Raw genomic sequence first — 12833 nt, 5'->3', positions numbered from 1 at the left:
GTAGAGCTGTTCCATGGGGTCTTCAAGGGTGTGATCTTTTGGAAGCAGATTGCCAGGCCTGTCTTCTGAGGCGCCTCTGGATGAGTTCAAACTACCAACCTTTCAGCTAGTAGTTGAGCACTTAACTGTTTGTACCAGTAGAAGTAGATAATAGCTTTCTGCATGTACTCGACGGCAACTAATAACTGCTGTAATATGAAAGAACAAATGCAAAAAAAACAGAAGCAGTCATAATGTTCATTAGTAAAGAATGGATATAATTTGGCTTTGTTCACACAATGGAATACTAAACAGCAATTAAAATTAATGAACTAAATCTATGTTATAAGTAAATCTCTAAAACATAGTATGAATGAAAAAGTAAGGCATAGGATATTTTTAGTATGACAGCATTTAAATAAATGTTAAAATAACACAAAACTATATTGTTTATAGATATGTGTATATATATGTGTGTGCATATATATATGTACACATACGTACATATATATATCTTAAAAATACATAACAAGAATACACAGCCAACTTCAGGAAGGTAGTTACCTCTTATGGTGCAGGGGGGAGGGAATTGAATCAAGGAACAATGTAAAGGGCCATCAACCATATTTATAACCTTTTATTTCTGACGAGAAAAAAACATCCCAAGCAAATATGGCATGCTGTTAGTTTATTAAATATGAATGTGAATTCATGAATATTGTTTATATTATTCTTTTACTTTGTTTTTTGAAATAATTCAAGATCACAATTATTAAAAGTAAACATGCACTTTTCAAATGTCACTCTTGAACTGAAGCCAAATGTAGAAGAAAAATTTAGTCATAATTATATATGTGCATGCGTGTATGTATGTGTGTATGTGTGTGCTTATGTAGTAATTAAGGACTTCATTATAACCACAACTAGGTAAGTACAACAAATGAAAGAATTTGTAAGGGCCTTCCTGTCTTTGTGTTTGGAATGTTAAGTACCTTCTGGAAGTACTTAGGGTCTGCCGAATGTTGGTAAAGGTGAATGATTCTTGAAATTACCGAAGCAATGATTGAGACAGTTGAATATGAGTTACGGTTTCACAAGATGACAAGTCAGTGATTCATTCTGTCCCTGTAACTTAGTATGGAAAAACAAATATATTTAGAAAGAAACCGTATTATGTATCAAGATTAACAAAATTGCTTTCAGTTGTTTTTCCTTACTAAAAGAGAAACATGCTCTCTCCAAGACTCTTGATGGTAAACTGTGCTATGCCAGTTTAACAGATAATGAACGTTGCAAGTTGTTTCATTTTGGAAGAATTATTTATTTAAAACTAGTAGCTGTTGCATTTGCATTCACAAGTTTTTTTGTTTTAAGTGTTTTCCCCAGAGATTTTAGGCATCTGGCCTTCTGATTAGTCAAGGGGGTGCTTCATGGTTTTGTTGACATGCTTACTCCTTGTATGATAAGTGGCACTGTCATTGTAAGCATAATTAAGCATGTTTTTCTCTATCTAGTGCCAGAAACTGCCTTGTTGTTAAAGAAAACTACCATATACAGATCTGCAATGACTTGCCTTAATGGGAGGATTTTTATTTAGTTTATGGTCATTCTCTTCTTCCAAAAGTTTGACTAACTCACATAAATGTTCAGTGGAAGACCTTGTACTAGATTATATTAAAAGAAAATAATTTTAAAGGGTATTTGCTAATTAGATAGTAGACAAGAACTATTTTAGGTAAAGGGAAAAACAACACACAGTACAGGAGAGGTCAGTGCATCTGGACTAAACCAAAAGCAAAGAAATTTCCTGAACACAACCAAACACTTTGAAGGCCAATGTAGCAGGGGCAGGGGTTTGGGGACCATGGTTTCAGGGGACATCTAGATCAATTGGCATAATAAAATCTGTAAAGAAAACGTTTTGCATCTCACTTTGGTGAGTGGCATCTGGGTTATTAAACGCTAGCAAGCGGCCATCTAAGGTGCATCAATTGGTCTCAACCCACCTGGTGCGAAGGAGAACGAAGAACACCAAAGGCTCAAGGTAACTATGAGCTCAAGAGATAGAAAAAGGGCTATATAAATCAGAGATTACATCAGCCTGAGACCAGAAGAACTAAATGGTGCCCAGCTACAACCGATGACTGCCCTGACAGGGAACACAGCAGAGAGCAGTGGGATGCAGATCTCAAATTCTCGTTAAAAGACCAGACTTAATGGTCTGACTGAGACTAGAAGGACCCCGGAAGTCATGGTCCCCAGACCTTCTGTTAGTCCAAGACTGGAACCATTACCAAAGTCAACTCTTCATATAGGGATTGGACTGGCCTGTAAGATAGAAATGATACTGGTGAGGAGTGAGCTTCTTGGCTCAAGTAGACAGGTGAGATTATGTGGACAGCTCCTGTCTGGAGGGGAAATGAGAAGGTAGAGGCGGACAGTAGCTGGCTGAATGGACGCAGGAATACAGGGTGGAGAGAAGGAGTGTGCTGTCTCATTAGGGGCAGAGTAACTAGGATTATATAGCAAGGTGTATCTAAATGTTTGCATGACAGACTGACGTGATGATTTGTAAACTTTCACTTAAAGCGCAATAAAAAGGAAAATTAAAAAATAATTTTAGATTTTTGAGTCCTGCTGCTAAGGGGTAGATTTAAAGGAGATACTGGCCATTGCGTGGAGGGCATGCTGCCAGCCATTAAATTGCCAGTAGCTTTTTAGAAATTTCTTCTAAAGAAAACATATGTAAAGCCATCATTTAGTGAAGATGATTACATTTCTGTAAAGGATTCTGTATTTTGAGCATTAAATATTTTTTAAAAAGGAATGGTGTCTACTGTCACCAAATTTTGATTTGTTAAGTACAACGTGGTAATTTCTCTGCAGTTAGACATTTCATAAATTATTACTGTCAGCCCTACATCAAGCCAGTTTAAACCAGAAAGCAAAGAGACTCTAACTCAGATGCATTCTGCTTAGCAACCAACTTGTTGTCTACTATTTAGCTACTGAATACACGTACTCATGCCTCAGAAGTGTATCTGCAGCCAGCTGGACTCAACCAGACAATACTTCATTCACCTAATTTCCACACTAGTCAGGCAAAAACATCAGCTCATTGTTAGTCATGAGGAAATGTATTTGTAAACTTAAAGTGGTACCAAACTGTTCTAAAAAGCCCCTGAACTATGAGAAATTTCCTTCTCATAGTGAAGTCCTTGGAATTCAGAATGTCTTCATTTTGTTTTTGTTTTGTTTTGTTTTTCTTCTTGAAAATTCTTTTTTAAGTATGTTGTTTCAGAAGCATAACGTCTAAAATCCTAGAAAGGAGAAAATTGTTTTTTAGAGAAAAGATGTTAAATTCTGAGACTGTTTTAGAATTGTTAAAATGTAAATTCATGAAGTATGATTTGCATCCAGACTTTTATTTTCTGCCTTGGCACTCACATGATAATTTTCTGTCTTAGAAACCAACAGTTTTGTTGGCATGTGAAGCTCCTGTTCCCTCAAAGTCAAGCTGTGTACGTAGAAAAAAGGTATAGTGTCACCATTGTATATTAAAAACTGATTTTTTTGTTCCTGTTTGTTTTTTAAGAACTGATTTGTTTTTAAGGCTTTCTGTTTAAAATAGACTGTTAACCCAAATGTTTGTCAATAATAGAATCGATAGTTTAAGTTTTCATAAATTGACACAGTGAAATGCAAAATACCACAGAAAATGAGTGAACTGCAGCTATATACATCAGCATGGATGAATCTCAGAAACAAAGTTGAATGAAAAAAGCAAATTATAGAAGACTACACACAGTTTGATTTTGTATTTAGACTTAGAAAATAAAAACTGAACAGTACTCTTTGAGGGGCATACATAAGGAGGTAGTAAAACTAAAGAAAAGATTAGCATAAAAATGATAGTGGTTACTTTGGCAGGGGGAGGAGTGCTGGGAGAATCAAAGGGGCTGAACCTTTTCTGTTTCTTAAGCTGGGTGGTTGTATAGGGTATTCGCTTCTCTTCAAATAGTGCATATACATTATAAAAATGCCTTGATGTAATTCTCAAGGGGAAAAAAAATCCTAAAAAGAACAGAAATGAAAAATGACCCAAAGTTCTACTATGCAAAGTTTACTGCTCGTAACATCGTTGTGTGTCCCTCAGACAATTATATATATGTGTGTGTATATATATATGTAATCTGTTGCCTTCGAGTCGATTCCGGCTCATAGCAACCCTATAGGGCAGAGTAGAACTGCCCCATAGAGTTTCCAAGGAGCACCTAGTAGATTTGAACTGCCAGCCTTTTGGTTAGCAGCCATAGTGCTTAACCACTACATCATCAGGGTGTCCATATATGTGTGTGTGTTGTATATATATATATATACAACACACGTTCACACATAATTGGAGTTAATTTGCATAAACAGTTTGTTGTCCTACTTTTTTCATGTGAACATTTTCAAGTATCATTAAAGAATTTTTAATGGTTGTATACTGTTTAATTGTTTGGGTTAGGGAAAATTTAAAGTTGCTTTTTAAGTAGTTCAAATGTCCTCTGTACTTGTCGTGTGGATTTTAGTGAAGGACTTTCTTATTTGAACTCCCATACTAGACTAAAGATGGGGAAGGACTAATGTTTTACAGATCGAGTATATAACACAATAGTATATATGGGCATGTATGAATGATAGAGGAAAATTACTGTGTCAAAACAATGTCTTAATTTTGCTTCTACAACTTTATAGTTTAAAACAATATACACATAGAAAAGTTGGAAAACGTAAAACACTTTGTTTCCAGGAAAGTTCATATCAATTTCTTAATTTGGCTTTTTGAATCGGAATGAATACATTTGAGCATTCAGTGAAATTAACATCATCTGAAACCTTCTGTAAGTGTTTTGATTTTGTAAAGTCTCACGTCCTGACTTCGTTCATGTGTGAGCACAGGTGTGTTCTGAAAGAAGCTTCGCATTTTTATAATAGATTTATGGGGAGCTTCTCAAAATGTTGTTCTTTAAGACCTTGTTAAGTGTGTCCAAGAAGTCTTTTTGAACTTTTTCCTAATAATTTTTGCTTAAAAGGGTGTTATATTTTGCCAAGATTAAAATAAAAGGTCTGTGTTCAGTTATTCAAGCAGAAAAGCCACAAGATTTAGTAATTCTAACACCTTTAGTAGAAAATTATAAATAATAATCTGGGTTTTCTTTTCTTTTTCCTTTTCTGGGAAGGGTACCGGATAATAAAACTATTAATGAAATCCTAAAAACTTACATTGATCCTGAAAAGTCTGATCCTGTAATTCGTCAAAGGTATATTTAAAAAATGTAACTTTATGTAATTATTAAAAGAAAGTTCAGGTACTTGTTATGTGCATACTTATTGTGTAAAGCCATGATGTTTTTTTAGAATGTGATGTGTCAGTGTAATTTAATTTCTGCCTCATTTCTTTGGCATTTAATCAAAGTTTTCTCATTGTGAATCAGGAACGTTTACTGTTCACTGTGTTCAGATACACTTTGAAGCATCTTTCATGTATTAATTCATTTAATATTTACAGTAACCCTATAAGATAGATTACCATTGTTATACCCATTTTACAGGTGGGAAAACTGAGCCTTAAAGTGGTTAACCCTTTTAAGCTACAATTTTTTCGTATTTTGATTTTTTTTTTTTTTTTTTTGATGGCATGTGTTTTCAGTAGTGGAATGTGTGCCTACTAATTGTATTCAGGTTTTTGTTGGTAATATGGATTTTGAAAATTTCACGCAAGCATACATTTTCCCACAAAATATTGGCTATAGTCTGGAGCAATGTTTAGTGGGCTCTGTCTGTCCCAAGAATCTTTGGAGGGTGGCACCTTCCATTTTGTACATTCATTTTCCAAATATGCACGCTCACAAAAAATCCAAACCCACCAGGGCTCCATAGCTATTACCCAGGAAGCCATAAATATGCTTATAAGGATTATCTAGCTGTACAAAAGCCAAAAGAGACAAAAGTTTGACCCAGTCACACTCCCTGGATGCACTACCTCATACTTAAGCCTTCTACCTTAGAGAATTTTTGCCAAAGAATGTTTCTTTTATTTTACATCGTTACACAAGCCCCCACTGGAGGGCAACATGTACTTTTAAGTGGGAGAAGTAGCCTCCCGAGAAACCTGAGAATTCGAAAATGTTTGTCCCAAGAAGCATAAAAAGGTTAAGTAACTCCATATAGCTAATAAGTGGGGAAGTCAGGATTCAAACCCAGGCCATCTGGCATCAGAGTCTGCACTCTTTACCCTTGTAGTAAACTGCCTTTCAAGGTGAACCAAACACCCTGAAATGAAAATTAAGAGTTTCCAAGTAACTGCCAAAGACAGGAAATCCTGATCATGCCAAGTCTTTGTAGAACTCAGTAAAGTACACTTTGCCTCCTGTCCAGAAATACAGCATGAACAAAAGTGGCTAACATAGCATAAAGGAAAGATTTGGTCATGAATATCTGGGTTAAAATAGCTGGCTCTGTCCATTATTAGCTATGTGATCAGGAGGGAGTTACCTAACTTCTGGGCCTTGATTTTTTCCATCAGTAAAATGGGAATGATAATACCTACTAGATAGGGTTGTTATGATGCTTAAAGGAAATAACATATAAAGCACCTAGTATAGGGCCTAGCACACAGTGGGCAGCTCCCCAAAAAAGGAAGCTATGATTAAGAGTGTGAGTTATTAGCAGTCCTAGGCAGGAACCCAGCTGACTTCCTTTCACCAGATGATGCTTAGAGTATGAATGCGTGGTTTGGTTCCAGAGTAACCTGGTGTTTACAATTTAGACTGAGTGGGTTCTAAAATCTTTGATCCAGTTCTAGTTAAGTCTCATTCTTCATTTGACACAGGCCAGTACCCAAGTGAACTGGATCCATGTCCGATATCAACCAGTGTCTTTGGGACTGCTATTATAGTTGTGTGTTGTTGTTTTTTTTTTTTTTTGTCTTGGTTATTTTTCCCTGTAATTGATAATCCACTTGTTATCATTAGTCACATACCTGACAGTAAGACATTTGGCAATGTTTTGATAAATGTTTTTGAGTATTTGTTAGGTATCTGTCACTAAATGGAATAAAAAAAGTTTAAAACAAGATAAAATAGCCAGATTAATCTACTCAAGTAGGTATTTCTTAAGTTAAGCTATTTAATTGAAAAGAGAGAAGAAAGGTAATTTTTTATTTAGATCTTGGCTAGAAAATATTTCTAACCCCTTTTCTGTGCTTGGTTAGATGAATTTTAATTATTATTAGCTGCTCTTAAATGCATGGTCTTCATGAGACACTCCTAAAATATATTAAAAATCAAGTATGCTTCCTTCAATATGACATTTTTATTTCAGGTTGAAAGCCTACATTCGCTCTCAGACTGCTGTCCAAATTTTAATGAAGGTTGAATGTGTGCAGCAAAATTTAGTAAGGTAAAACTGCTCCCCCTCTCCATTTCTTTAATTTTTTTCTAATTCTGTGATATAATTAAGTAGCTTGATTAGCAAAAGTAGTTATTATACTAATTAACTGATTATTAGCAACACAGACTTTTACAAATGACTTTCAAATTAAAATACTAAAATAATCACACTTACCATAATACAAGATAAATTCAGTTGAAAAATTACCCTGGTTAAAATAGTTTTTAAATATTGCCCTGTACAACTAAAAGATTTCTAAGCCTTCTCTTAATTTATTTCAAGAAATAGTTTATACAACAGACTTAACAGTGTTCAAATTCTTACCTTTAGGAAATATAAATACATGTATGATCAGGTGACCATCTCATATATTATAATGGAAGAACACTGGATAGAAATGTAAAGAGAATCAGATTTTAACAAGCCGTAAGATTTGAGCAGGCTCTGTTCCTTTATTAGTGGGATGATGAATTAGATTACACTAGATGATCTCTGAAGGTCCTTGCAAAGACTAAAGTTGCTGTTTAAGCACCAGTTTTGCATCACCATCATGAATTACAAAGCTCTAGTCTTTAAAGGGAAACCCTGGTGGCGTAGTGGTTAAGTGCTGTGGCTGCTAACCAAGAAGACAGCAGTTCAAATCCGCCAGGCGCTCCTTGGAAATTCTATGGGGCAGTTCTACTCTGTCCTATAGGGTTGTTATGAGTTGGAATCAACTCGATGGCGGTGGATTTAATCTTTAAAGACATCTGATGCTATTTTTTTCCCTTTTTTCCGTTGTTTACTTAAAACTATTTGATCCAATTCATACTAGGTCAGTCTAGTATGGTCAGTCTCTTCTCAATTTGATTTGCTAATATACTTATAGGTTTAAGAGTCCAAGCTGTGAAAAGTTGGGTTTGAATCCCAGTTCTGCCTGCTACTGATCTGTTACCTAGAGTAAATTACGTAACCTCATTTGCCTTAGTTTCCTTGTCTCTAAAATGAGGATAATAATACAGGCATACCTCATTTTATTGTGTTCTGCTTTATTGCACTTCGAAATTTGTGCTTCTTACAAACTGTATGTTTGTGACAACCCTGCATTGAACAAGTCTACTAGCACCATTTTTCCAACACCATGTGCTCACTTCATGTCTCTGTATCACATTTTGAGAATTCTTGCAATATTTCAGACGTTTTCATTATTATATCTGTTATGGTGATCTGTGATAAGTGATCTTGATGTTATTATTGTAATTGTTTTGTGGCACCGGGAACCATGCCCATATAAGTTGGGGCAACTTAACCGATAAATGTATGTGTTCTGACTGCTCCACCGACTGGCTGTTCACCTGTCACTCTTCCTCTCCTTGGGTTTCCCTGTTCCCTGAAACATGCCAGTATTGACATTAGGCAAATTACATTAGCTCTCAAGGCTTGAAAATAGTACTCTGCTCTCTGAGATCATTTGGGCAATGGCCCTGCCCCCTAGACTCTAGATATTAGCCACACTCACCAGATTCTGAGTGGAGTTCCCTAGGCTCTAGACTTCAGCTGTGCCTCCCAGGCCCAGTGGAAAGGCAACTCTGCTCCCTCACCATTTGGGTGGTCCCATTCTCCTAGTCCATCTGAGTGGCAACTCCACCCTTTGAGACCCCAGAGATGTACCCTTTGAGATGGAGGCAGTTCTACTTCCTTTGTTCCTTGTCTCTTCAGCTTCTGTTTCCTGGTTCCTTGGCCTCTCAGCCCCTTAGCCCTCATCACCTGGCATCTGATCTGCTGGGGTAAGTATTCCAAAGCTCTTTAGCCTGGACGGACCTCACTCAGCCAGTAAACTTCGGCCGGAAGGCACTCGCTCTCTTGCCCCATGGGTCAGCAAGCCTAGCTCCACCAATAAGTGCTCAGAGGCACCCCATTCCGCCAGGAAACTTCCTGCAAAAGGCACTCAGCTCTCTCCATGAGTCAGCTCCAGTGCCGTCTTGCGCTCATCTCCTTGTTCTGCTGCTGCCGTTTCTCACCACCTGCACCGTCTCCACTGTGACAGCTGTTTTCACTTCCAAGTCCTCACCAGAATTGTCTTTGACATCCATAATTGCACCAGCAGTCTCTTCAAGGCAACCTAGGCTTTTCCTATTAGGCACTTTAAAACTCTTCCAGCCTCTATCCATTCACAGTTTCAAAACTGTTTCCAAATTTTAGGTGTCTGTTAGAGCAGCACCCTACTCCTGGTACCAAATTCTGTCTTAGTCATCTAGTGCTGCTGTAACAGAATTACCACCAGTGGATGACTTTAAGAAAGAGAAATTTATTCTCATAGTCTAAGAGGCTAGAAGTCCAAATTCAGGGTGTCAGCTCCAGGGGAAGGCTTTCTCTCCTGTCAGCTCTGGGGAAAGGTCCTTGTCATCAATCTTCCCTGATCAAAGAGCTTCTCAGTGCAGGGACCCTGGGTCCAAAGGACACGCACTCCTGGCTCTTCTTGCTTGGTGGTAATGAGGTCCCCATGTCTCTCTGCTTACTTCTTTCTTTTACGCTCACTTCTCTCTTATATCTCAAAACAGATTGATTTAAGACACGACCTAATCTTGTAGATTTAATCCTGCCTCATTAACACAACTGCCTCTAATCCTGCCTCATTAACATAGAGGTAGGATTTACAACACATAGGAAAATCACATCAGATGACAAATTGTGGGCAGTCACACAATACTGGGAATAATGGCCTAGGCAAGTTGACACATATTTTGGGGGGACACAGTTCAATCCATGACACCCTGTTAGATATGGGACCCCAAGTGAAGACAGAATAGAAAGTTCTGTGGTTTCTGCAAAGATAATTCTCCAGAGTTATGGCATCCATGTTAACCCAAATCAGTAATTCTGAAATTGAGATTCAAACACTTAGGTAATTAATGAACAATACTGATGTAAAAAAAAACTCTCAGGTGACATTCTTTCAGTTTCGTTTAGGAAAGTCCTAAAGTGAATTCCATGTAATTTATATTTACACAAAACAGTTTGCATTGTTCTCTTAGAATTTACCTCCCATCAATCATTAAGTAATTCTTCCTTCCTCTGGTATCTCTGTTTCCTCTTACAAACTCAATTCCTCATGTGCACTGTATTTTATCTAATTAGTTCCTTTAAATGTTACTCATGTTTCATACCGTGGTACGTACTTGTTGAGTATATTGTGATGTCAGTCTTATAGGCCTGCTACAAGAATATCACTGAGAGTCTTTATGAAAAATGAAATACCTTTTTGGATAGTTGTCTCTTCTTACCTCTTCCAGGCTAGGAAACGAACTGCAATATTCTCCCAGTCTTCTCTTGAGGACCTAGTGATGGTTTCTGTCTGACCGTTCGAACACTTCTGTACCACCCTGAGTATTTCACCTCTCTTGAGCCCTCGGCTGCCAGTGTGGCTATCACATATGGGTGGCTTCAGAAATTACTGTCTTCGTTCAGGAAATCCTTATTTCTGAGTGCAGTGGGGAGAATAAAATTGAATTTGCCCTATCATTTCCTTTGTATGTGGTTACCTGACCTTGAATAATTGTAAATAGTATCCATTGCCTACTATTTTAATGATTTCATGAAGAAATTATTTATAATTTAAATTAATAAGCCCATATAGGCAGTTCCCGGTTTATAGACATCTGACTTACCAATAACTCTTACTTACCCTTTAATGTTTTGTAAATTTGCCCTCACTTTGCAACGACTGAACCAACCCCTACTCGCTACAAATTCTTCATCACAATCACCTTCGTTTGCTGCATGTGTAGCTTTTAAATCATTGAAAAGGCTTTGAGCATTTTCTTCCACTAAAGTAAGGCTAAATAAGAACCTGTTAAAGGCATAGTTAGGAATGGATCTCATTTGTAACCTGGGGACTGCCTGCGTTTGAAACACTAGATTGCTTTTACAGAATTAAATGAAAGTATCTGTCTTGGCATCGACTTGATCAGAGTCGCTTTATTTACGTATTTTGTTAGCCAAGTAATTAAACAGCTTTACTAAAACTGAATAAAGCAACCTACTTTATTTTAGTACACTGCCTAACAGCAAAAAGTTTGGATTTTGTTTTTTGTTTTTGTTTGCTTGCTTGCTTGCTTGCTTCTTTGTTGTTTCCATTTTTATTTCCTCTGATACCTGAAAGGGAAGGTTTGTTTTACTTCCATTTTAAGGCAAATTGGGCTGTGGCCAGTGAAGAAACATGCTGCCTCTACTAAGTTAGTCACACTTGACTCTTTGCCAAAATATCCTCTTCTTCCAAAATTCAAGGAAACTAGAACTGTAGGATACTGAGTATTTTAAAATTTACGATATAGGACAGACTGTTTGGGTCCAGAAAGCAATTACTTTTAACTTGGAAATGTGTACTGTAGATCCATGAGGAGGCAGAGGGGATGGGAACAGGCTGTCCTAGCAGACCAGGGCTTTCTAGCAGAGGGCAAGAATGCCTACAGAATGGCAGGATCCAGACGGGAGCAGTTGGGGAAACACACCTTTCATGCAGTGGTATAGAAGGAAGTCAGGATACCTGGAAGCCACAACCCAGGAGTATACCAGTCAAAATGATGAGGCATAGTTTAACAAAGATGAATCTGAACCAAAAAATGTCAAAGCACACAAAAATGGAGGTCAGCTGACTTGGTGCCAGGCACTCACCTTCTCTGTGCTTCATTCTTCTTTTAGTCCCTTACTCTCTCTAATTGTGTAGCCTTCCTTTTTTAGGATCAGAAGGGGAGCAAAGCTGGGCTTCAGATTAACCCTGTTGGTTCCCAAAGTGGAGGGAACGGTAAATTAATAAAGTAAAAGTGGGTGGTGTTGATTTTAGGGAGTGCACAAAGTAGTCTGTTTTGAAACTAAACCTCAGCTAGACTGAGTAACATGAAAAGTACTTGAATTTTACCCTATTTTTGTAGAAAGCTTATCCTTCAGATTTCCCATTTGAGTTGTTAGCTGGACTAAATGATAATTGAAAATACCGGCAGAGAAGAGGAAGTGGAAAAAAGGTTATGACACAGGGCCAGAGATCTTGAATTTAAACATCGCACCCCCCCAATCACCACCACCCCCCAGTTAACTGAGTAGTCATGTCATCATTTGGAGGCAATAATAATATCAGAAATGTCAGTTGAGGGAGATTTTATCCTGAAGGTAGAACTAAATTGGGAATAAGGTCCATCCTTTTATTTCTGATTGTTAAGTCAGCTTCTAATTATACATAATGTCTTTAGATACCATGGGGATACATTTAGAAATAGATTTTTATTTTAATCAGGAAGGTTTTTAAGACACAGTGGTCTCCAAATAGTGCATTCATAGGTAGGCTAAGTGAGCATTTCCATTTGATTGTATGTGTAATTACAGCTCTAACATGAAAGGAAAGTGCATTCAGAGAACATCTAAGTAAGATTATTATAGGTTAT

The 12833-nt window shown here is 37.2% G+C and overlaps 1 protein-coding gene across 4 annotated transcripts in view; it reads left to right on the top strand.

Annotated features, from left to right (window-relative positions):
- The window catches only part of ZNHIT6 (zinc finger HIT-type containing 6), a 76609-nt gene that overhangs the window by 36603 nt on the left and 27173 nt on the right, over positions 1-12833 (top strand). The window contains exons 6-9 of one of the 4 annotated variants that reach the window (XM_049879670.1): positions 3447-3515; positions 5205-5285; positions 7348-7425; positions 9115-9182. The exons of 1 other annotated variant lie outside the window; for it this stretch is intronic. In XM_049879670.1, the coding sequence (XP_049735627.1) occupies positions 3447-3515; positions 5205-5285; positions 7348-7425; positions 9115-9182 (296 nt within the window). The remainder of the gene's footprint in view (positions 1-3446; positions 3516-5204; positions 5286-7347; positions 7426-9114; positions 9183-12833) is intronic. 2 more of the 4 variants (XM_049879669.1, XM_049879671.1) reach the window with 2 other exon arrangements.

Source organism: Elephas maximus, chromosome 3, assembly GCF_024166365.1.
Source record: "Elephas maximus indicus isolate mEleMax1 chromosome 3, mEleMax1 primary haplotype, whole genome shotgun sequence".
NCBI lineage: Eukaryota > Metazoa > Chordata > Mammalia > Proboscidea > Elephantidae > Elephas > Elephas maximus.
This window is presented reverse-complemented; position numbering and strand designations above follow the sequence as displayed.